Genomic DNA, 26,541 nt, shown 5'->3' with positions numbered 1-26,541 from the left:
CATCCTTTTGTCCTCTCCCCATTTAAATAATTCCATTATAATAAAAATAAACTTTAACTTGTAGATGGAGAATCTACAGTGGTAGATGGAGAATCTACAGATGCACTGAATTATGTCCTGGCGGTTTTGGTTTTTTTACTTAATAGAGGTAGACTCTTTTAAAATAATTTTTAAAATAACTGCTTAAGGCTGGTTGAAGCCAGTTAGTTGTCATTCTAGAGGAAAATAAATGAACAACATTTAGCCAAATTAGCTTGGAAGTTGAATGCTAAGGATGTGAGAAATGCTTGTTAGCAACTCTATATGATTCATTCTGTGTGTTAGTGGGGAATTCAGGGAAATAGCTGAAAACCGGTGTTATAACGTTACCCCCAGACTTTGCACTAGGACATTAAGATTCATTTACTTTAAACATTTTTTTAACTTTATCTTTTATTTTATGCTTTTATGTTTAAGTGTTTATTGACTCCACTGGGAAATGGAGGACTGCATGGAACTAAACCATTACTCTTACCTAATCAGAACAATTTTTTAAAATTTTCATCTGCTAACTTTCTAAGGCACAGATGAAACCTATACAGGAGTTACAGATAAACCATATTAGAAAGTAGTATTTATTTTGCATTTGGAACTAAGGACTGGGAAAACTTGAGAGAGGGAGGAATGGTGGAGAAGGACAGGTGAGAATGAGGTCTTAGGAAAAAAAGATAAATTGGTAAAGTGCAGGTTTAAAAATTGCAGTGAATACTCTTAAAAATGCAGTCATAGATAGGTAAAGATCAGAAACAAAATAATTCAGATTAAATTATTAGGGTATAAGGCTAAAATAGGATAGAATACATGGAATGTCATGGAGTTATAGAGGGTCATAATATTGTTAGGGCTGGAAGGGACCTCTGAAGATCAGTTAAACCAACCTAGATCACCTATAGTACAATAGAGTCATAGAATTGAATGTGTAACTAAACAAGAGTATTGATATGTCATGTTGGTAGGCATACTTAAAACTTTTTGTAAGGAAAAAGCTTAGGTGAAACATTTATTAGAGTGACAGAATAGATCTGTAAAGGACTGCTCTGGTGGGGGGGGTTGGACTAGATCACCTTTTGAGGTCCCTTCCAGCCCCTAAGATCTTGTGAATCTGTGACTGCTGTTGTATCTTAAAGGCAGTTTGGATTCAAGGAGACAAAGATAAGTATTCTGGGAATTCTAGAGTTCTAGGAACAGTCTTTCAAGACTGAGTCTGAACACATCCAACAAATGTTATGGATTCAACCTAAATATTGAAGTGATCCATGTGTCTGTGATTTGGTGAATTGCCTGGTAAGCTCCACTAATTATGTTGACTGACACTGTTTCTAGATGGAATGCAAGCTATACAAAACCAACATAGTAAAAGCTCAAACTATGTGTATAAAAGGATTTTTGAAATACCGTTTCTTTCCCCTAACCCTTCTCTTCACGTGGAAACATCCTAACCTGTGTCATCATTAAACAACAGAGTGAAAGAAGTGAGGCTGTTAGAAGTAATAATGCTATGCTTCAAAACCAAAACTCCTGTATGCATACATAAAATGAAAAGGCATATAAATGCTTCCAATTTTAGTGCAAAATCATATGGCAGACTTAAAGAGATTCAGAGGAATAATGTGCAAAAGACATAAAAACTATTAATGAAAATACATTAGACAGAAGCATTGGATATAACCAAAAGAGGAACTCAGAAAAATGGGTGACAATCCAAAGATAAATGAGTCTGGGTGTTGATTTTCTCTGTGGTTGAAAATAGAAAAGTTCTCACTTCAAAGACTTTCAGTAATCATCATGCTTCAAAAACTTTTGCTGTTACTGCGGTGGTAGTAAGAGAGATTTCTGAATAAATCAATACAATTAATAGTATAATGTTACCAAGGTCAGATAATTTTCACCTAAATGTTAACCAAAAAAAAGATAAGAAAATGCCAAATCATAAGTTGTCATGATTTCTAATGTGCAACCTATAAATAATAGTTTATAGAATATATATGTGTGTATAAAAAATATAAATTAGTTTGGAGCAGGAAGTGGCAAATGTGACACAGGAGCTGAAAAGAAGCTCCATATCTCTGGAGAAAAGTAACCAGGAAACTACCTTCTTTATTGACAAAACTGGTTGAAACTAAAGTAGTAAATATGTGGATATATGAAGAAAATATAATATGAATTAATTGTTCTATAAGGGGGCATAAAAGGCATAGCTGAAAGGAATCCTGTTTCTATAGTAAGAAAGGTTAAAATATTTTGGGGGACAGAAGTAAAAATTTAAAGGTAGCAAACAAAGGATAAAAATAAAGAATTGATGTTTGCAGTGGGGATTAATTAATGGTGGAATTCTGTGGGGCTTGATGTTGATGCCTGTGCTGTTCGAGTTGTTTTTAGTGTGGGAAGGGGGCTGAAATCTGAAGGTGCCAAAGATTGCTGATGTGCTGACAAGTTGGAGAAGCAACTTACAGCACTACGTTCCTGGGTGCTAAAATGACAGATGAAATCCAGTAGGAAGGAAAGTAACACAGATAAGGAAAACTTTAAATATGCATATTCCACTGTGGTGAGTGGCTGCTGTTTCTCAGAAGGGGGGTTACAGTGCGAATATGGGTGGATCTGTTGGAAGATGCCAGCAGTTGGCAGTGGGATGAACAGTGTGTGAGGCGTTACTGGTTGTTGGGAAAGGAAGAGGGCAAAGCAGCAAGAGTCAGTTAGTTCACTAAGGCCTTGGCAAGTGCAAGTCTGCCAGTGAAATAGTGTGTGTCATTCTGAACACTCCATCCCCAAAGGGCTACAGTAGTGTTATGAGATTAAAATATTTGAGCTAGGAAAGTGACATTTCAAGAGGGAAATAATAAATAAACCCACCAGTAGCGTGGATGAACTAAGCAGGAAATTAGTGCTCGTGGTCTCTGGCCAGTGCTCGTGATTATCACCACCCACAGCCACAGTGCAGGAACTCAGGAGCACCAAGTTCTTTCAAAGAAACAAAATTAACTATTTCTGAGTGACAAAATTACATCAATTTCAGTGATTTGGTGAACTAATGGAAGAAAGTTAGGAATGGAAGATGGAAGGAAGATCCTATTACATGTGTTCATTTGAATACAACCTTCTGTTCTGAAGGTTTCTAACCAAAGATTACAGAAATCAAAGAGGGTATTCTGGGACAAGTATTGTTTGTATTTACCCTTTTCTTATTTTTATCTGCCAGTTACTACCAGTAGCACTGGCAGTGAGGTTAGTGGACCTTTGGTCTCAGTCTGTTTAGCTGGTCTTGTGTGTTGGCAGTGGAAGGTAGGGATATTGACATAACATTTCTCTAGGACACCTAGCTGCAAGGTAATATGTAACTTATTTAACTAAAGGTCATGAGCCAAAAGAGGCAACCAAGAGAATAAAGAAAGCTCCACAAAAGGAAGTTCATGGACTTTCCTCCTTATGGTCACCTATTAGATTGTTGTAGAATTGCCACTTTTGAAAATGAAAACAATTTCCACATAAAAAAAAAAATGCCTGCTGCATGCATAAAACATTGTTCTGCTAGCAACCAGGAAATCCATAACAAAATGTGACTGTGTCAGCTGAAAATCAGATAGATAGTACCCCAAGCTTGGTGCAGTTTTCCCTCCTTTCAGTACAGTGAAAGGTTGGATTATCAAGAGCATTATGACTAAGGATCTGCAAGTTGCCTCTGGGAACTCTGAATCCTTTCCCCATTCTGTGCTGCTGCTGAGCAGAGACTTATCTCTTCAGCACTCTCTCCAGACACCAAAGACCACATACATGATCTGTTTCAGAGGCAGACATGCATTCCCATTCTGGGGAAGCAAACAGTAATAAATGGGAAATGATCCCACTCATCCAGAAAATCACTGTGTATGTGCCTCCTCCCAACACATTCCCAGAGCTTAAGAGCCAGGACCTCGATGCTGTGTGGCTAGGAAGGTCCTGCATGTGGTCAGAGCAGCCTTGCTCTAAACATTTCCCTGCAATACTTCTTGTCTTCCTTCCCTTTGTAGGAAATTAAATTAATAAAGCTGCTCTGTGCATTGGCAAAAGTGTTTATATCCTGCACTATTTGATTTCTGTTGCAGCCTCTGTTGTCTGTGCTGAAGGAATAGCTTTTAGAGGATCATAGAATCATAGAATCTTAGGGGTTGGAAGGGACCTCGAAAGATCATCTAGTCCAACCCCCCCTGCTAGAGCAGGGTCACCTAGAGCACATCACACAAGAACGCATCCAGGTGGGTTTTGAATGTCTCCAGAGAAGGAGACTCCACAGCCTCCCTGGGCAGCCTGTTCCAGTGCTCTGTCACTCTCACAGTAAAAAAATTTTTTCGGATATTCACCTTGAACCTCCTATGCTCCAATTTCCACCCATTACCCCTTGTCCTATCACTGGTCATCACTGAGAAAAGCCTAACTCCATCTCCCTGACACTCACCCCTTACGTATTTGTAAACATTAATGAGGTCACCCCTCAGTCTCCTTTTCTCCAAGCTAAAGAGACCCAGCTCCCTCAGCCTCTCCTCCTAAGGGAGATGTTCTACTCCCTTAATCATCTTTGTAGCTCTGCGCTGGACTCTCTCCAGCAGTTGCCTGTCCTTCTTGAACTGAGGGGCCCAGAACTGGACACAATACTCCAGATGCGGCCTCACCAATGCAGAATAAAGAGGTAGGAGAACCTCTCTTGACCGACTAACCACACCCTTTCTAATGCACCCCAGGATGCCGTTGGCCTTCTTGGCCACAAGGGCACATTACTGGCTCATGGTCATCCTCCTGTCTACCAGGATTCCCAGGTCCCTTTCTCCTACACTGCTCTCCAGCAGGTCAGCCCCCAACCTGTACTGGTGCATGGTGTTTTTCTTCCCCAAATGCAGAACTCTACACTTGCCCTTGTTGAACTTCATCATGTTTCTCCCCGCCCAACTCTCCAGCCTGTCTAAGTCCCTCTGAATGGCAGCACAGCCTTCTGGTGTGTCAGCCACTCCTCCCAGCAAACTTGCTGAGGGTACATTCTATACCCTCATCCAGGTCGTTGATGACACACTTTAGCACCACATGACATAAAATTTTTCAACAGTTGATAAAATGCAGATCCTTGATCCTGGAAAGTGTGTGTGATCTGATGGCAGAATCACAAACCCACAAGTTTTAGTGAATCTAATCTGTAAACACAGTTAAGAGCAGTTAGAAGAAACCTTGATTATTTCATATTAGTTTCAACTGACATATCATAATTAGCTTTCTTTTGACTTTAGAAAAGAATTCACTTCATGTAGTGCCACTGAATGTTTCAATTTTAGAAATGTAGTGCTTTGTGGTAGGAAGACTTTCTGTTGTGCAGTTCTAGACGTGCTATATGTATTCATGTAGTGGCTGTTTTTTCCTGTTTTCTAACTCCTACCCTGCCTGAGATCCCCTGTTTGTATTAGACTGTTCAAAGCCATCAGCTAATGATTTTCTGCCTTTTGAAACAGAAGAGAGGGGCTATCAGTATTCACACATACCCACTGTGCATATCGTAGAATCATAGAATCACAGGGGTTGGAAGGAACCTCTGAAGATCAAGTCCAACCCCCCTGCTGCAGCAGGGACACCTGAGGCAGATCACACAGGAACGCATTTAGATGGGTCTTGTAAGTCTCCAGAGAAAGAGACTCCACAATCTCAATGCAGCCATTGAACTCGTAAGTACAGCATACATGCCTCTAAAATTAGGACGGAGGATGACAAATTTTTTGGTGCGATTTTGAAGCATTTTTATTACTTCAGCAGAGAAATATATCCTTTATTTAGTGACGAATAGTTCTATTGAAATGTTCTCTCTAAAAGTTACTTTTATTAAATCCTACAGGCTTTTTCATAAAAAGTCTGTGAACCTGGAATAGCATGCAAGCCTCTGTTTGTGAAGTTTGCACATTACACTCCTTCCTCCTCCCCAATACATTATCTTCTTATGACCCTAATACTATTCCTTGCTACTGCTGTGAAGTTTTTTCTCAGGATTTGAACTGCTAACAGGAGCAAATGATTGTGGTTGAACCAAATCACCAGCCAGGCTTGCCATTACCTGGCAATGAAGCTTGGCTACAGTTTTGGAACAGCAATAGGCATCAAGCTGCTAAGGCAGTTCCTCAGGAGTGCTGGAAGGAAGTTGCTCTTAGTTTTCTAATACCCCTTGCCTTATAAAGTTCACTTTTCCAAGGTTTGATATCAAAGCATCATTGCAAGGGTCAGTAACTACCAGCCATAGAGGTGACACATCTAACGGCTGACAGAAGTTGCATGTTTTGGTCTGATTTTGCTGGACTACAGACTGGTAGTAGATGAAGCAAATTATGTAATTAAGGTTGATGACATTGGCTGAGGTGTGTTAACTGGAGGGGTTAACTAGGCTTTGGTGGAAATACTTCTGTTTTGAGGCAAACATGGAAGAGGCAAAAGGGTTTATCAAGAGAAAAGGAAACAATAATCTTCAAAAAAAGTGTGGATGTTATTTCTAAAAGATTAGCTTTGCCTAAGCTTTCTGATGTGGGTTTCATATATATATATATATACACCTTCTAGTGGATACTGAGTGCAAGAAGGCAGAGCAGAAGGTAAGCACCTTTTCCGTGAAAAAAATGCTTGTTTTACCTTTTCTGTCAAAGAGATCCAGTTTGCTTGAATTACTGGCCTATGCCTTTTGAGTCAGCAAAACTGGAAAAACAGAGCCAGACTCCCCTCACAAGTTCCTGCAGTGCAAGTTCTGGCTTACCCTTCTTTCTCCAAGAGAGTTATCATACATAGATGGAGATGCTGAGAGCAAAGAATGGTGTTGTCACATTGAACACCATATTTTTATGGGGAGAATCTGACCATCTGAAAAACAGACTGATATTTAGGCTGTGGTTTATTACAGACAAACCTGAGGAATTGTAACTTTTTTCAGTTAAAAATTCATGTCCTTGAGGTATCAATAAAAATGTGAAGTGTAACGTGGAATACTATTATCCTATCCACAAGTCTTTCTTCAAGTTAAAAAGTGAGATGAGCTTCCTGTTCTCACAGATTCATCTTCCAGGGTGCCGCAGGATCAAAATACTAAGTGGAGAGAGGGAGACTTTTATGGATCTTCAGCTTTTTGATTTGCCTGTGACTATGCTCTATCTGGCACAAACAATGCTGGCAACTCTCCTGGCACTGTGAGTCACACATTTTGACCCCTGTCTGCGTTGTTCAATTAGATGACCAGCAGACCTTCCTATCCCCAGTCCACCCCTCATTAAGTATCCATGACCTCCTATTGCAGCAGGGGCTCCTCATCCTTTTTCACATCTCCCATGGCAACTTGGATTCCACATATGGACTAAGGAAGTGGGGAAAACAACCAGCTGGAGTGGGTATTCCCCTTAGCAGTCCAAAACTAATGTAAAATCTGTAGTTTCTTTTATCTTTATAGCAGAATTGCCTGAAACAGGTCCCAAAATCCAATGTTAAAGCTGGGGAGATTTGCATCAGTAAATACACCTTGAATGATACATCTGGTAGATTCCTTTCAGGATTAGTACATGAGTGTGTGAGCAATACAGGTATCTGAGTCTGTACTTATGCCAAATATTGTCATAGTTCAACTGTGCATGAATTTTTAATTAGATTATATTCATTTCAAAGCAAGTTTCTCTCTTAGCTTATAACAAATGTTGTATTTTGTGTTTCACTGAAGAGAAGCACATTACATACCTGTTTGCTTTTTCTGTGTAAACTGGTGATTCTGGTCTATTTAAAGTTTCTACTTAGGAAAACAATTATTAATGTTGAAAGGAAATATGCCAGAGTAAAGTGTAAGGGCCTGGCTCTTACAAATCAAAGAACTTACTATGGCTTATACATACACACAAAAATTGATTTTTCTAAGTAAGGTTTTTAAATTTTCCTGAATCTACTCAGTGCACATTTTTGCCTGCTTTATTTCCCTTGGAAGCTGTATTGTAGCTTTACTTCATGCTGTTTGCATTGAAGAGAATTAATATGGAAGGAAAGAAAAATTTCAGAAATGGAATTCTCATTCTGGTAACACCTGCAAAGTGTAATTAATTGGAATTTTTGCAGTCTCTAGATATGTATGTTTTACTGTATTATATGCAAGTTATAAAATTTCAGAGGATTTAGTATGAACAGGAATTTCAAATTTGAAAAGCTACCTTGAAGTTGTGTTAACCTAGTACCTTGTATAAGATAGGTAAATGTGCGAGAAAGGTGTATTCAAATGAGCTTCTGGTAATTCCTGATAAGCTTAATGTCTCCACTGGAATTGTTTGGAGGATTCTGAGTATAACTAGGTCACCCTACAAATATTCCTGGGCAAAAAATGCAGTTTAAACATCCTCTGGGCTCTGTTGCAGCAGAGCAGAAACTTTATCTCTGTCAGTTTTAGTTATAATGTTATAAATGTTATAAACATCAAATGTTATAAACATGAAAATTAGTGGCAGGTAGGTAAGATCCTTTGCAGCAGAGCACAATAGACTAGTTGCTGCATCAAAGCTTTCATTTGAATTTGAACTTACTCAAAATTTTGTGCTGCTCTCTACCAGTGCATTTTTTCAGTCCTGTGCCTAATTTAATATCTTTGTAGGTGATGGGCAGACAGTATCTCATGGTTCACATTTGTACAGATAAGGTAATTAAAACAACAGGTCTTTGAAAAAGTAGTAGGTAAAATATGTGTAGTTTGCTTAGCAGGCAGGAAAATACATCCTAGCGAGACTGGGCTTCTATCTCTTTTGAAAACTAGGAATCTAGGTGGTGTGGTGGTCAAAAACTTCCTCATCCTGCATTCCACTCAGGTCTGAATCTGCTAAGGTCTAGATCTGTAAATAGTTTAGGACAGAACCACACAGAATAATTGAGGTTGAATTGACCTCTGGAGGTCTTCTAGTCCAGCCTCCATGCTCAAGCAGAGCTGCCTAGAACCAGTTGCCCAGTACTCTGTCCAGTTGAATTTTGAACAACTCCAAGACTCCACTGTGCCAGTGCTCAGGCACCCTCACACTAGAAGAAGTGTTTCCTGATATTCAGGAGGGTCCCCTTAGGTTTCAATCTGTGCTAATGCCTCTGGTCCTGTTACTGAGCACTACTGAAAAGAGCCTGGGTCCATCCATCTTCTTTACAATCTCCCTTCTCATAGTTATACATGTTTGTAAGATCTGCCTTTTGAGCCTTCTTCTCCTCTACAGGCTAAATGGTCCCAGTTCTCTCAGCATTTCCTTATAGGAGAGATGATCCAGAGTCTTCCTTATCCTTGTCGTCCTTTGTTGGTCTCTCTCCAGTATGTCCAGGTCTCTCTTGTACCCAGCAGTCCAGCAATGAACCCAGCACTCCAGGTGTGGCCTCGCCAGTGCTGATGGGGTCACCCAGCTTTGATCTACTGGTAATACTTTATCTAATGCACCCCAGGATAGCATTTGCTATCCGTGATGGCCTTTGCCACATTGGTGGCTCATTTTCAATTTAGTGTCCACCACAATCCCCAGGTCCCCAGTTGTCCCCTAGAGTGTACTGGTGCCTGGGATTGTTCCTCCCAAGGGCAGGAGTTTGCACTTCCCCTTTTGAGCGTTATGAGGTCCCTGCAGCCCGTTCAGCCTGTGGAAGTCCCTCTGGATGGCAGCACAACCCTCTGGTATATCAGAGGATGAATCCAGGACAAACCTAGTCTCCTCAATAAAACAGACTCAAATAAACAGGCAGCTTCAGATTTATATGGAATGCAGGATCCACCAAATCTAGAGCCAAAATTGGAATTGTATTTTAAAATAGCCTAGAAGGGAAGAAAAATAACCCAACAAAACCCACAAAAGATTAGAAGTAATAAAAAAGTAAACAGTTCAAACTCTTAAAAATATAGATAATTGGTAACTCTTTGCTTAATGTTTTACATTTTGACAGCTCAAAGCACCATTATGCTACACTGTTCAGCCAACAAATGAATGAAATAAGTATAATCAAATGCAGTCTTTCTGCATGCTATACATGTGATGTGATAAACTTGACACTGGCAAGAACATCTTTGTGGTTAAACATTCTAATGCTTGCCTTTCAAATTTTTTGGCCTTTAGCAGTGAGATGCAAAAAGCCATGCCTGCACGACAGCTTTGTGGTACAGTATCAGTTAGAAAACATGGAGAAAAACTGACCTGTTTGCATGGGAAAGAAACTGAAATGGTCGTTTTGGAAAAAGGGTTTGAAGTGTGCTGATGCTTGGCCAAGATGTGAATGCTGAGTGGCTTCTTATGTGACACAGCCAAACCCCAGCAAGCAGCATGATCTGGCAGGCAGGTGGGAGCAGCACCACTGTACTCAGTCCACAGCAGCCTCCTGGCCTCATTTTAAAATGGTATATTGTGAAAAAAGATTGTCACGATCCCTGTTGAAGTGAATTGAGAAAATGCAAGCCTGCAGTCAGCTTGGTGTCCTGTCAAAAGAATAAATGACACTACATTATGGGTAGATGCAATTCAAGGTACCACGCTCAGATAGCAGGTATTTGTCTTTGGGATGCTATGGTAGCAGTTACAGTGCCTGCCCTCCCTTCCTTGGATGTTACACCCGATGATTCAGACCATCGTAAGTGACCAAAAAAGATTATTTAACCTCACCCTTCATAATGTATTTTGAGCTTTTGTCTGTAGCCATATGCCCTAATAATTTGCATGTTCTTTTATGTGTTTGTGAAGTTTAAAACTATTAAGCAATATCTGGTTCTTATATTGGATTTTTTTTTTTTTTTTTTAAATAGAAGCTAAGATTTTTATGTAGTTTTGGAATTTCAGCAGCTTGCTTAATTGTGTTCTGGCTACATTTGGAAAAATTACCATTTGCCATCTAAGTAGGGTATATACAGAGAATGCTCTGTAGTGCATGGTACAATATGGAGGCAGGGACTAGGCTAAGATACAAACTAAACAGAATGGGAGTGGACCTTTCTTTTCTTCATCCCCTCCTCCCTCTTGGAACAAAAGTACAGAAGGATGTTCCCCTTCCCCTAGCTGTCACTATAGGAGCAACAACTCCACAGAGAGGATATGGCCATAGGTGCATGGTGTTAGAAATGAAAAGGGGCAATAGGCACCACCAAGCCAGTTTTCTTATTTCGATGTGCACACCTAAAGATAGCAATAAAAAAGTTAAGAAGCACAAAACTGAAAAAGAAGACATATCCATCTGTTGAACTGATATCCAAGTGTCATATTGAAACTAGTGTGAAATGTAGCCTGTTTCTATGCTTCATTACCATTCATCATTTCAGTCAGTGAAAGTTTTACTTTGTATTTTGTATTTTTCTCATCTATGTTTGCAGCCATTCAATTTATATTTGATTATAATTTCAAATATATAAAATGTCCTCAAATCTTTTTCTTGTCTGTACCCATTGTGTTTTGGAACAGCCAACAAAGCCCCAGCAACAACAACGAAACAAATGAATAATTTTGGAAGTAGGGTCTGTTTGCTTTGAAAAAGACCAGTATGTTGGTGCATCAAAATGTTGCCAGATCATCTGTCTTTCTCCTTTCCAAGAAGGATTATTCTGAATTAAGCAGCTTGCAAAACAGATCAAAGTGAAGAATTTTGTCCAGGCTACTTCTATTGCAGGTTCAGTTAGTAATTGCAGTGTTCCATTCTGGTCTTGGGCAATGTAAACGGCACCCTTTCTTTTCTGTATGTTGTTTAATCAGGTCTTGTGATTGTTCACTGCATATCTGAGATGAAAAATGTCATTGATAAATCCAGAGAAACAAGACAGAGATTCACACATCCCATGGTTCAGATTAGGTAAAGGCAAAGGGGCCATTCAGCAACAGAATAAAATACAATTTCATGATTGACATCACTGCCACTATGGATGGTTTCTAAACAATCTTACTTGATTTACAAGAATGCAATATACATATAATACATTTCTCAATGAAGTATCTTGTCATTTATAGCTTAGCATGAAATATATAGCATGGGGAGACTTATTTTAATTCAGTAAGCTCATGTTTGTGCAGGAACAAAAGACTAAGAAAACGTGCCTGAAGCAGAGAGGCGGGGATGTACTGGGGGAGCTCTCAGCTCCCCGCTGCAGGTCAGCTGGAAGGAGTCTCTGCTGTCTTCAGGTCTCCAGTGGATCCAGGTTGGGGTGTTTCAGAGATCCTCCCTCCAGCCTCAAGACTAAATTTTCTTGAATCTCTGTGATGTAACACTTCCTGATTTTCAAATTGCTAAATTTCCTCACTCGTGGGTAACTTAAAGAAATGCATCTCTACACTGAAGGGATGAACATATAGGCTGGTAACTGTTCAGGGGACATTTCTCCAGAGAGCTGATACTTTTAGGCTCCCATTCGGTGTCTCCACTCTGCCTGCCCATTGCTGTGCTCTGAGGACTCACTGGGCTGCACAGTCCATGACTGCTTCTATTTTCAGCCACAAACATGACCGAAGTGAAGCCCACTTCTCTAAAAGTTTTTGGCAAGCTGTATCACCTTCCTTCCTCAGCATGGCTAAATTTGTTAAAATAGATTTGATTATTGGAAACTAGTGCATTTCTTAGCCCTGACACCCCTTCTTCATAGGCAAATGGTTCATATGCTTTTTCTAAGTTGAAAGGGAATCTTGATGTGAGAGGCTTACAAGAAAGTAATGGCAGCAGAGCAACAGAAAAAAAAAAAAAAAAAGGCAAAAAAGCTGTAGTCTCATCATATTCTAATAGCTTTCTTTTTATTTTAATATACTTAAACCTAATCCCCCAAGGTAGTCCAATCACAGTCTCCAATGTAGCACTGTTTTCAGCAGGTGGTTTTTAAAGCCCTCTTTAGATGATGTGTGGGGCCCGCATAGTGAAGTCAATTGTTCGACAGGATATAATTTAGACTTCAGCTCTTCCTCTCAGTTTGAAATAAAACAATTACATTTCAGGAGAACCTAGAGGGAAGATTAAAAGTTTTATATCAGAAGTTGAGTATTTTCTTTCATTGTACACTCTTCTTTAAAAAAAAATAATATTCATTTTAAAAAATACATGTTCTGATTTGAAAAGGCACTGCTCTGAATTAAAAAGAAATTCATAAAGTATGCTTGTATGAGAGGGAGATTGCAATCTTCATTTAAGCGTTTAGTGAAAGGTTTTTAACTCAGCTTATTCTGCTTTGTTCATAGAATGAGCTATCTGCAAAGATGGGTTATAAATAACAGCCCATAGGGTTTAGAGAGCAGTGGTTAAGGTGACAATATCTTCTGGAGCTTCTCTCCACAGGAAGGTTATAAAGTGATATTATATCCTCTATTCTGGACTGGAAAATGGTCCTTGCCAGTCTTTAAACCCATTAAAACTGGTTCCAGGCAATAGCTCCACATAATTGTAGTTCTGGTAACTGCTGTGATGCCTCTTATTTCCTGTACCCAGAAGTTGTCCAAGGGCAAAGGCCACTTGTACAATACAAAGTTGTAAAGCTGACATGAGTCTTAAATATAAATGGAATAGCTCAGATATGAACAGAGTAAGAAGTGAAGAGGAGGGTATGAACAACAAAATTGTTACTGTCTGATAAGTGCAGCTACTTTTTACTATTTATATCAATGGGTCTCTTTTGCCAAGAATGCTCTGGGCAAATTTGTAAAAAGGCATTACCTGTTAAAAGGAATTCCTGGAAACCTCCTAAATGAAAATTTATACTTATACAGTGAGGTCTCTTATAGGAGTTCACCATATCAGCCAAGTGAGCATAGATCTTCTTTTTCCAAAAGCCATCAGAAGAATCTAAATATAACACTGCTGTAGTTAAGTAGCCTGCTTTCATGCCTGTTAAAATGAAGAGTTCAAAGACTGTTTTTACTGAGGAGTCTGGTCACTGAACTGGCAAATTGAAGTTTTCTTGTGATTTTATAGCAGAAAAAGAAGTTAGCTAAAAAGAAAAAATTCTTCTACCTGTTAGCACTAATGCACACTACTACTTTAAGGCAGCATTACTGACAGGGTTCATTTACCTAATGTCACTGGTGCTTGTTTTCACATGTGAACACCTGATCATGGGAACCTAGGTTACATCACCTCATTTCCCTCTATACTGCCAATTAAATAGCCAGACAATAAGAAGTATGAGGTTGATTGAGGATTTAAGAAGGCTGGGTGCTCATGTTATGGAATGGTGAAGATTTGTGTTCAGTCTCTTGCAAAGGAGATTCATTGTTCATGTGCCATTATTCCAGATTTCTAGAAGAACTGATGTGGTGTGGGAATTAAGACGACAATTAATGGCCACTGAGGAAGAAGACAGTTTATCATATCCTCCTCTTAATGTGACCACTGGAAATGATACATGCATCCTTTATTATGCTGGAAATTTCAGCCTCAGAGCCAACAATTCAGTTCTTATAGATTTGACAAATGCGACATTTGTAACCCGGAATGTGGATATTTCTTCCTCTGAGTGCTCAGACAGCAACACAACGTGAGTAGCACAAGCAACTTCATATCATAATACATGTGATTCTGAAAGCTAATCAGAAACAGTGCAATGTCAAGTTAATACTAATTTAACTTTCTTCTTCTAAAGCAGACAGAATAAACAAATACTAAATTTGATATCCTTAGAAGAAAAAGATTGAGTTATGACCAAAAAAAATTTTACAGATGCAGCATCTTACTCTACGCAATTTTTATTCCTCTTACATTCCTTCCTTCCTTCCTTGTTTATATTTGATCCAAACAGGTTTCCTTGTGCTTGATTTTACAGTCACAGAAACCTCTGCTGGCATTAATGAGATGATCATTTGATTGCCAAATTCCCTTGAAGGGGGTATTGCCAGTTACTAGGTAGTAATCCAGATGGAAGTACATTAATAAAATATGATCTCTGTTTTCCTTTACTTTGACGCACCTGCTATTGGTTAAAAAATACTATAGAAATATTTTATCATACTTTTCTATGTACTGAACTTTTGCTATATGACTTTTGTAATTGCCTATTGATTCAGAATATTCCCTGTGATTGAACTGTGACAATGATCTAATTAAAGCTGACTAATTTAACATTAAAAATCTGTATCTTATTCTTAGACTGTCATTAAAATACACAAGGCCAGTGAATGGAATCAGCAGCCTAGAGATAAGGTAAGTTACCATTTGTTCTTAAATAGATCTTTGTGGAAGCCAGTTTGTAAATTAGGGGTAAAAAAAGAGGAGTTAAGTGAAAATGTTTTCCTAATTACCATTTGGTTTCTGTTCTGAGGAGTTCTACTACAGGAGCACAATAATACACTATATAGTGAATATATTAATATGCTCAGGTAAAGTTCTGAAAAAGTGGTGTAGGTAAGAAACTGTACTGTGAGATACCAGTATATGAAACATCCTGTTTTGCTAGCAGGATCAGACCACAATCCTGTCTCAGGGAAATGTAACTGTGATTTGTAAACAGTTCTAAGGGCCAAAGTCTACTTAGATGGCCAGAGTTGTATTTAGTCCTAATGTGAGTAACCAGTGTACTCTATCAGAGATAGCTTGTGGCTAAGGAGGGGTGCAAAACCTTGTAATTTTTCTGCTCCATACATGGTGATGAGACCACGTTTCTCCTACCATGAGAAGAGGGAAGAAAAGTTAGGGAATGGGACGACTCGGGATGAAAGTCAAAGGGGGAACCTATGACTTGCTCTCTCTAGTGGATTCTGGGGATGGGGAAAGCATCTGCTACTGTTTGAGGGCTGTCATCTAGCTGTTGGTTCACAAACCTCAAGTTCTTTCCCCAGCAGCAGGAACAGCAGCAAAAATTACTTTCTTAAGGTCTAGCAAAGATAATGTGTGTGGCCTGCTCTTTTCATTTAAGTGCCTGTTCATTGCTTAAATTTATTTGGGAAGAACTTGGGCCAGGAAACTTGCACTGAATTGAGTTTGCATATATCAGAGGATGAACTGGATGTTTGCTTGGGCAGCAGAAGGACAAATTACTTTTGCCATCTAAAATGCTTTCACATCTTGAATAAGGGAAATTATTATTTCCTTGAAAGCCAAGGAAACAAAGAGAGGAATTTTAAAGTAATAATGTAGGAGACAATTGGAGCTTGAACAACATTTTGGTAGGAGAGTAAAAGAGGCATGTGGCACAAAGTTGATAACCATGAATTAATAAGTACCATTTATTTACACTGAGATAGAAGAACATTCCACATTTGGGTAGAAGGACCCCCAGAACAACTTGTGTTGAAAAAAGTCAGTGATGAGTTTGGAGTTGCATTTGGAGTGCTTAGAGACACTTGCAGTCACCATCAGAGACCATGATGGGTGGCAAAAGACAAAACATGCTTTATTATTTAACATCTCTCCTCCCCCCAGGCATCTAGAGCTTCGTGAAAGACCAGAATGTTCAAATAGGGCTGCAGGTTAATATTGCAGTTAGGTGTGTATAGGATTCTTGAGACTTGTCCTTGGTGATAGAGTCAAGCGTTTCGCTGTTAGAGTATTGTAAATTATCTAAGGGACATGCATTTCCCTCAACATCATGGGGAATTCAGGAAACATTTTCCTTGGATCCCATTCTAGAAATACTGTTTTCAAACCAAGACTATTCCCAAATTGTGTCTTCACTTTTACTCCAAGTCACTAAATATCACTTTCTCTGGTGCTGTTTGGGTGCTTCTCAGTCTACTGTCTGCTGCTCCTCTCTCCCTTTTGTACAGACAGACCCACCCAAACATCGCCCTGGATTCTCATTCTGCGTCTTTGTTCAGACTAGTGCAGGTCTTAGATGCACTCCTGTAATCTCTTCCTGTAGGAATGAATCTGTTTTTTTTCTACATGTCCTGAATGTGATCCCCCCCTCAGCATAATACCATGCTTTCTAGTAAAATTACAGCTCCAAGAAAATAATTTGAATCATAAAGCACCTGAAAATCCTATGGGGCATGACACTGTGCTGCAAAACTAGCTACCAAGTTAATTAGAATCACAGAATCATCAAGGTTGGAAAACACGTTCAAAATCATCAAGTCCAACCGTCTGCCCTACAACCCCTAACCACTAAACCATCTCCCCAGACACCACGTCCACCCATTTTTTTAACAACTCCAGGGATGGTGCCTCTACCACCTCCCTGAGCAGCCTGTTCCAATGCCTCACCACTCTTTCTGTGAAGAATTTTTCCCTAATATCCAATCTAAACCAGCCCTGGCACAACTTGACCCCATTTCCTCTTGTCCTATTGCTGGTCACCAGGGAGAAGAGGCCAACACCCACCTCACCACAACCTCCTCTCAGGTAGTAGACAGCAAGGAGGTCTCCCCTCAGCCTCCTCTTCTCCAGGCTGATATATCTTAGAAGGGCTGTTTAAAGTAGTCAACAGTTTTTGCTCAACTGCACAACAGCAAATTGTAAACCTTAAATGCTACTATTGAAACAAAATAGTTGAAACATTTATCTTAGATTTTGTTTGCTCTAGCAGGCATAAGAAGATAAAATACGATGTTAGTACGTGCATATGACCTTAATGAGGATTATTCAGATTTATGTTTAGTCATCTGTTTCTTAAAATCTTACAATTTTAATTAATTACTGGGAGAAAACTTTAATGTGGTCATGAATCTGAGGTGCACCTGACGAGAAAAGCTTTGAAGCAACTCTGCAGACAGACTGACTGTAAATTAAAGGAGATCAGTATGAAAGGTAAATTGTTCATGTTTTCTCTCTTATTCTGGAACATTTTTTACATCCTTTGAACCTGTTGTAGTGAAAGCAGAAATACTCACAAAGTTTCTCTTGACCTGTGATTTTACTTGAGTGCATTATAACTAAATACCAAAATGCAAAACCAGCTTTTGAAGCTCAGATGAGAAACTCAGGCTCCTCAATAAGTGAGGGCTTGAAAAGAAGAGAGTAGGTGAAGTCCTGACTGCTGTCATGCCCAGTGAATAATTAAAAGTAGCATAGACTGGCTTTGTTTTCGAGAATTTAATTTATTCCAGTGGGCTAGGTGTGATCCAGCTTTTTAATAGCCCCTCAGGGCACTTAGACATAAAATTTGATTATTTTTAGTGTGTGACACAGGTACTTAGCAACAGAAAATTTAACAGTGGATAAAGGAGGGAGGTGGCTTTTGGGTTTGTAATTGCTTGGGTTTTTGTTGTGCATTAGCCTGCTTATGAGAGGTAAATAGTGATTGCTTCTGTGTCACTTTCTTTCCTCTTTCCTTCACTTATTAAGCTGTCTTTATCTTGGCACACAGGTTCCCTCATTTTTGCTCTTTTTATTTCCCCCCCCATCCTGCGGGGGAGAGAGAGTGAGCAAGCAGCTACATGAGTGCTGGGCTGCTGGCTGCTACGAAACACCACCACCTCAGAAGCCTTTGTAAAGAAAACTCTCCTAAAGACACACTTTGTTATTATCTCTTTATTTAAGAGGCCATCATGTCATTTCAGGCCTCTGTTAGCTAATAAAATATTACATGGCATATAATGCAAATAATAATGACAGAATCATAGAATGGTAGAGATTGGAAGGGACCTCTGGAGATCATCTAGTCCATCCCCCTGCTAAAGCAAGTTCACTTAGAGCATGTGGCAGAGAATCGTCATGTTTTTAAAGTCTTTGACCCAACAGTTGTGTTTTTGTCTCAATCTTTGAAACAATAGTAATTCCAGCTAGCTTTCTTTTCAGAAATCTCTCTCCTTGTAATGAACAGCCACATGAGAAGGTAACAGGTAGTGGTGTTTAGAGTTTCTATGGTTTACTGGCACAAAAGGAGTCTGAGCCTATGACCAGGAATTTCATGTACCACAGTCCATAAAGTACACAAAGTCTGTGCAAAAGTTTGCTTCCAGCATTTGCTCTAATGTTCAGTATGAACACAGCATTTCTGTAAAAGCCAAGGTACTTCCATTTCTGCACATAAAATCTTTTTCTCTCCTCCCCTTGTCATTAATTTGCTACATTGTACTTATTCTATTTACTATCTACTCGTCTGAGGAAATATGAGACTGAACAAAGTCATTCTCTTGATTTTTTGTTGTTTGAATGTCTTTTTTTGTTATTTAATGGATTATAGTTGTATCGGTGAAGCTTGTGCTTTTTGGACTCTGTTTGGAAAAATGCTATGGATAAAAGCCTGTATTAAATGTTAACCATGCTCAACTAGCTCACTAATTAGAATCTTAATTCTCATAAATCTGCAAGTAATGTAAAATTTTAGTCCTTGGTGCCACGTGAAGAGGCAGCATTTTCGTGGAGATCACTTTAGACTGTACTCACATACATAGCCTTATACGATTTGTTTGTGCATATGGCAAGTCTCCACAGAATTTCCTTGTTCGCCCCTTTTCTCATCATTTCAGCAGAAGTACAGAGCACACCCAGCATCAGTGGTTGGCACAAGCATTTAAGTAAAGTGCTTAGAACTGGTCTTCAGCTGGTGCCTGTAGCGTTGCTGCCGAGACACTATGGAAATTCTGTTCACATTATGCTGTATATCAGAAAAATATTCCTTTAATCTAGCAATTAATATTTAGGGTAATACATGTTGTGATTTTGTGACTTTATCACTATAACAATATAATATTTTCCATAAATATTTGTGACTGTGTACTAGGTGAAATTCAAGTGTTTTTCTTCTTTTTGACTGATGCTTGCAGCTGAATGTTGAATGGAAGGAGCTGTTTAAGCTCAAAATGTAAGGAATGTCCTTTGCTCATTCGAGTTATACTTCGAGTTCTAGGATTCCTTCTGAGCATTTTGAAACTCCTGAGGAATATGAAGTTATATGAATCAAAAATCACAGAATATTAAAAAAAAAAAAAAGGAAAAAATAATCAATAAAAAGGCTCAATTATACTTTAGTAACCTAACCTGTTGGATTGTGAGTGTTACTTTCAAGGAGTGTTGTTTGTGCTGAGTTTATACTCTATATTGTGTGGATGAGATGCTACTGAAAGCAGCTAATTTGAACAAACAAGCAATATTCTACAACAAAAAATATTATATACCCTATAGAATAGAAAATATTCCATATTGCGCCATGTTTATAGGTGACATTTTTCAAACCTATCATAACTGCATCTAAGTATTACCCCAAATTTAGAAATCCACATACAGCGTTACCTATCGTGGATAGATGTATTAGAATATTTAAATTTGCAGCAAGTCTCTCTCATTGCTAAAAGGATTCCTTTTCTAATTAATTTGTGGTTATCAACAAGCAAAAAAATTCTTCAGCAAACTATATAGAGCAATACATACACAGAACAAGTGGGGTCAAAGTACTAAGCAACATATAATAAGGAGAAAAGTTTATCATTTCCTTATGAGATAACTTGAATACCTAAAAGTAACTGGGTGAAAAGTGGTAAAGACTAGGACATTGTCCTGATCTGTAAAAGATCAGGATGTACTACTGGATGTTCTCAATTACTTCTGTTTCAGAACATTTGGGAGGTGTTCAGATTGCAGTGGTAGTAAAAATCCCATGCTTATAAACTATTGGAGACTGCTGCAGTACCACCCAGATATGGACCTTTGCAAAAAGAGAAAGTACTAATTTGTGCCTAACCCACTACAAATTGGGAAACTAAGGCTGATGACCCCTCCCCACCCTCTAGTGAGAGAAAACACTGTCTTCTACTGCAAATTCAGATATTTGCAAAGGAAATTGCCATTTAGGCATCTGAGCCAAGGAAGAATTGCGATGATAAATCAGAATGGTTACCATGCCTGTACCTATCATAAAAGCAATTTTCAAAAAATCCCATAAAATGTTTATTGAGAGCTTCCTGCTGACAGTCTCTCTGGTTCTGCTCCTCTGATTGTAAAGTGTTGGTAACTGATGAAATAGTGCACTGGCAGAGGCCCTCAAAGAATGAAATCACATTTGCTCCTTGCCTGCCACAGGTATGGAAGTCTGTGCTTGCGAGATTAAACTCTTAAGAAACAGTAAAACGTATTCACAGAGCCTCTTCACTTATGAACAATCCTAATAACATGGGAGGCCAAGCTAAGATACCAACTGTGATGTCTGCAGCTAGCAATTGTGAACTTTCATCTGCAACCAGTACTTCTATCAAAGGAATTTTAACTTTTTCCTTCTGTCATTTTGATGGTTTTTTTCCCTCCGTTGTCTTTCCAGGTTTTTAATGACCAACAAGTTCTATGGAGGCTCAGCTCGAAATTGGTCCACTTTAGATTCAGTTGAGATTGTGCAAGATGGAGAAATGTTTGCTAAATTTAGTGTTTCTGTCATCTCTGCTCCTGCAGAGTATTCATTTCATTGTCAGCTGGTGGGAACAAGCAATCTCTATTCTGCAAGGCTGATTCCATCCAACAATGAGGCAAAAAACTGGGATGTTTTCATTTCCAAGTTTCAAGTAAGTACACATTGCCATTTCAGAGATAATTCCAAGAACTGTTACTTGCTGTTGTAGGTGCTGAATGACACACATTCATAATGCCCTTACCTTCATTTCAGCCTGAGGGAAAATGTAAAAGAAAAGCTGTTCCCCTGAGGTGAGCTGTTCAATAAGGAGTAAAAAAGATGGCAGTTGCTGAACAGTAAGGACATGAAAGCGCAGCTTTGAAAAACAAAACACTATGAAGTTGTCTACAGAAAAGAAAAAGTAATAAAACCAAATGCGGTTAATCAGGCAAAGAATGACTAAGTCCCCATGCCTGTTTAATGAATTGGGCTGCTCTTGGAAACATGGACTTCTTAGGTGGGGGGCTTTCTGCTGCTCGCTTTGATTTTATTTGATTTCTTTGCACTTTGTTTTCCTAGGAAAGTACAGCTTAGTGTGGTGACTGTTTTCAGTGACATAGACTGTCTGTACTCCTACAGACAGAAACAAAGCCCAGTGCAATTACTTTTAATGTAAGCTTTGCCATGAACTTCACCTGGAAGCAGGTCCCACATGGCCCAGTTTGGATCCTGCAGCCCAGGACAAAACATTGCTAAGTTCAGAAATGTTCAGAGATGTTCAGTGTATACTTAAGAGCCACAAAACCAACAGGTTTTACTTGAAGGCTTTGTCAAAGGTCAAACGATGGGAAAACTCTATTCAAAAAATATTTTAAAAATTAGCAGTAAATGCAGAGTGGTGTAACCAAGACAGATTACACTGTTTCAAACTCTAAAATTAAAACTTCTGCAGTTCAGAGGCCTGTATACAAAAGGCTTTTACATTCATAAAAATTAGATAGCCACATGTAAGTATTTTTAACTTTTCTATACTTAGAAATGCTGCTAGGAGTCACATTTTCATCTCCCACCAAGGATCTAACTCCCCCACAGAAATGATAAAGCTTCAGAAAAACAATAAAAGAACTCTGCATATACTTCATTTCCCACCTAAAAATAGACATAGCACTTTAAGAATGTACAATTAAACTCGAAGGTTCAATAAGCATAATCCTGCTTTAAAAAAATCCAGTACAATTGACATAATGAAATTCAGTATTTCTGGCTTTAAATCAGAAGTGGTAAAGCCTTTCTAAACCAAATATAACTGTAAAGTGCTTCAGAGAGTTCTGGTAAATGTGGTAACAAGTGTGCATTGTTTTCCAGAATTTCAAACCATTTTTTGAACATAAATCACATAAATCATCACCTGCTTTCTGTTTTTATTCTAAATAAGCCTTTCACACTACATTTCATGACTCCTATTCACATTCTCATATGTTGTCAATGCAGTGGCTTAATGAGCAAAGGCTTTGGTAATCACCTGTATTCTCTAAAACTGTGCAAACAGTTATCCAACCCAAAAGCTTATTTTCACTAATCCTGCTTTAATCAGAAGTCTGCCTGCCTGCAGTGAAAGCAGGCAGTCTTCAAGTTAACTACTATAATCTAACTTGGAAAGATTCTTCTAAGAGGCCCAGAAAAGCTTGAATTGCTGAAATTTTCTTTACTTCCTCAGTACTTAAATAGCCCTTAGTTCTGCATATGATAATAGTTGTATTAATTGACATTCTGGAAGGCATAGACGTTGGTCTTAACACAAATCTTACGTACACATTAACTTCAGGTGCCTAAGCCATGGATGAACTGAAACCCTGAGTGATTACTGGTGTAGCATGGTATGCAAGCCATAAACTAATTTCTTCAGTGTTTGTATGAACACCTTTCTCAGGAAGTACAAGCTCATTACCACAGAACTTTCAGGTTTTTTTATCATAAAGCATAGAGTAATCATGGTTTGGGAAAACAGAAAAATAAGAAATCCGTGGTCTTCTTCTTCCTTGTTTATCAGTACTGATCATACATCCCTTTGGGACTTTACTTCTTAAAGAAACACGAACTCCTGAAGTGAGAATTTACTTCTTGCCCAAAAATGAATTTAATTTCCTGTGTGAAAGGGGGATCTGGAAATTTATTATGCAGAGGATTGAGTTCTCACTTTTTTTTTAGTGGACAGAATGTGAATGGTAATTACCAGGTGCATTTTTTGTGATTACCACATGTATCCTAAAAGTAGGGCCTATGCTTAATTTCACTCATCTTATACCTTTTTTGTTTTCAGATTCAAGGTTTCAACATTGAAAACAACCAATTTTCCTATGCAAGTGACTGTACAGGTTTCTTCACTCCTGGAATCTGGATGGGCTTAGTGACATCCATACTTCTGCTGTGGATCCTGACCTATGGAATCCATATGATCATGCAGCTCACAACAAACAACAGATTTGATGATCCCAAAGGTCCAGCCCTGTCAGTTCCTCAGACAGAGTAGCCATAGATTAACTTAATGCTGCTATGGCTTTTCCTGGTCTGATACCTATGATTTTTATAACCTTTCTGCTTCATAATATGTGTAAACTAAAAAGATAGCATAGCAGAAAGGGATAATTTAACTATTTATAAAAAGGATCCTTATGTTTGGCAACAATAATAATCCTACTTGCTATTACCATCATTTGTTAACAGCTCTCTGTGTTAAGGGTCCAAGGTGAGGCTGTAGAGGTTATTACTTTTATGTGGCTATGGAAAAGACCATTACAAACTACCTTCAGATTAACTACTATTGGCAGAGAAAGGATAGCACAACACAGATAAATGGCAAGGATAAATAACTTCTGTATAGGAAGCAATGTATTGAAACTACTGGTGTCTCTAAAGGCTCTTTAGTAAGTATGTCATGTTGATGCTACATCTTAAGAAGGGTGAACATTTTGTCAGTTTTTCTCTTGAGAAAACCATCCAGAAATGTATGGAACTAATAAAGTATAAGTAACTAAGAAAATAGTCTTGAAAAGTCTTTTCAAAATACATAACATTGTTCAGAAGTGGTCGCACAAATGAGAATGGGTGGATAAAGGTTTAGCTTCCCTGTAGTGCTGTCTTGTTCCTGTGAGAATGATGTTGATTAACCCTAACTCGTGTGTTTGTTTTAGCTATGGACAGCTGATAGTTACTAAGCAAGATAGGTCCTTGTCTGAGCTGATCACAAAATTGTATTTGATGTCATGGCAATGAATGCATCTGTTCAAGGTCATAACCTAGTATGATTCAATGTGCCAGTACAGACAGCGTCTTAACAGAAATAAGGTAATTTTCTTAGCATCTCTCCTTTTCCAGGTATATTTGGAGTAGTTCTGAAGTTTGCATGGAAAAAAAATAATTATATAAAGTCAGTAGAAGCACGGTGCTAATGTACTGTTTAAGTCTGAACATGTTTCTGGTCATCTCAGTGATTCTAGAAGTCTGAAAACACTTAAGACTGTGCACTATGACTTCCCAATGGGCAATCTGACTATGAAGTGAATTATTGAATGTTATGAAAAGCTAGGAAATAGTAAAAGAACAATTGTAAAATGGTAGTAAATAGTAAAAATAACATTTTAAATATTTCTTCCATAATTTTTTGCTATGATTGTGCATGTTCTATTAGTACTTAAAGAACAAAAATATATCATTTTGACAAAATTACCTTTATCACATGAAAAAAAATTCTACCTATTCTGATCTTGATCCATGTCATAGAACAGTGATACAGAGGAGAGACGCTTAAAGTCAACTATTTAATTAGACCAACAATAGTTTCCACCCATCATTCCTGGATGTCACATTTTTATTATGCAGTCGAAGAAGTAAATTAAATGCTGTCTGAAGCTATTCCACTCGAGTCATTCAATCCTGACCTGGAAAACAAAAAGAAAGCTTTCATCTAACTAGCAGAGATGACTCCTCTGCTGTAATATTTTACCCAAATGTTTTTCAAAACCTCAAAGAATGCTGCCATTTGATCTACACAAAATCGTAGTGTTAGAAAGGCACATTTTAATTGTACAAATTAGTTGCCAGGAGAGACAACTGAACTTGTTTTATTAATTCTCCCTTCAAAGCAAGTTACAGTAGTGTGCCAATTGAAAACTGGCATAATAGTCATGTAACTGATAGCTAGAAGAGAGAAAGGGTATTATAAATGACTTGGTTGGTAGAAGACAGCTTTCTTATGACTTTTATCTAGAGTCAACAAAATTTGCAACAGATTTTGTTCAACGGTGGTCATACAGAAGAACTGAAGGAACAGCTTTACAAGGCTGCCCAGCTCAGGATCTGTCTCCAGCAGTGCTATGAGTATTGATGGCATGTAGTATTAATTCCTGCAGATGTTTTCCTATTCTTCACCATTTAAGCTCAGAGACTTCCTCAGCCAGAGGTTGTGTCCTTGTATGTTATAACTCTGGTTATAGTTATGGTCCATGAATTTATCTAGCATCCTCTTGAGCCTGTGGACTGTCCTGGAGCTCACAATGTTCTAGTTGTAGCATTGCACTGGGGATCTCTGTATTTTCTCTTGCTTTCCTGGGCTGGACTCTGGAGAAGAGGAGTACGAGACAGAGCCTCATATAGGCTGTACTTCTTTCAGAAGCTCAGATTGAAAGAGATGTTTAAATAAATGTTTGTTGGATTAGCTTTTCACTGATTCAGCGAAACTGCTTTCAGCCTTCTGAAAAGGGCCAGACTGAACGGTCTGCTGTGTTTGATGTTACACATGCCAGGGTGAAGAGGAAGGCATTTTTTTTGAGAGAAAAGGTACTGCCCAGGGAAGTGGTGGAGTCACCATCCCTAGAGGTGTTTAAGAAGAGTCTGGATGTGGCACTTAGTGCCCTGGTCTAGCTGATGTGGTGGTGTTAGGTCATAGGCTGAACTTGATCTCAGAGGTCTTCTCCAGCCTCAGTAATTCTGTGATTCTGTGATTCTACCTTGTCTTACAACAATGATACCATTAATGCTTTGGCAAGTAGGGCCTTTGGAGTAATACAGTTTGTTCCTGTAGTGATTTAGGATACTCTTGCGATGGAAAGCTCAAGCCACATGTTTTAGCCTTTGATGTGCTAGTGGTGTCCTTGTGAGGCCTCTGCTGGGAAGGACAGCAGAAAAGGAAAGGAACTGCCTACAGCCCTACTTGTCTCAGAGGGTCAGGTGGACTGGGCTCTGGGGACAATGACCAGTCCCTCTTAGAAGAGGATGAACTGCTTTCTGTCCACCTGTGGTGGGTTGACCCTAGCTGGCTG

At 38.7% G+C, this 26,541-nt stretch overlaps 1 protein-coding gene across 1 annotated transcript in view; it reads left to right on the top strand.

Annotated features, from left to right (window-relative positions):
• ATP6AP1 (ATPase H+ transporting accessory protein 1) overlaps positions 1 to 24,263 on the top strand; it is a 52,058-nt gene extending 27,795 nt beyond the window's left edge. Inside the window, exons 7-10 of the mRNA XM_051631253.1 lie at positions 14,262 to 14,503; positions 15,112 to 15,165; positions 21,158 to 21,395; positions 23,544 to 24,263. Of these exons, the coding sequence (XP_051487213.1) occupies positions 14,262 to 14,503; positions 15,112 to 15,165; positions 21,158 to 21,395; positions 23,544 to 23,753 (744 nt within the window). The 3' untranslated portion in view covers positions 23,754 to 24,263. The remainder of the gene's footprint in view (positions 1 to 14,261; positions 14,504 to 15,111; positions 15,166 to 21,157; positions 21,396 to 23,543) is intronic.
• Positions 24,264 to 26,541: the final 2,278 nt, after the last annotated feature.

Source organism: Apus apus, chromosome 1 (assembly GCF_020740795.1).
Source record: "Apus apus isolate bApuApu2 chromosome 1, bApuApu2.pri.cur, whole genome shotgun sequence".
Classification (NCBI taxonomy): Eukaryota; Metazoa; Chordata; class Aves; order Apodiformes; family Apodidae; genus Apus; species Apus apus.
This window is presented reverse-complemented; position numbering and strand designations above follow the sequence as displayed.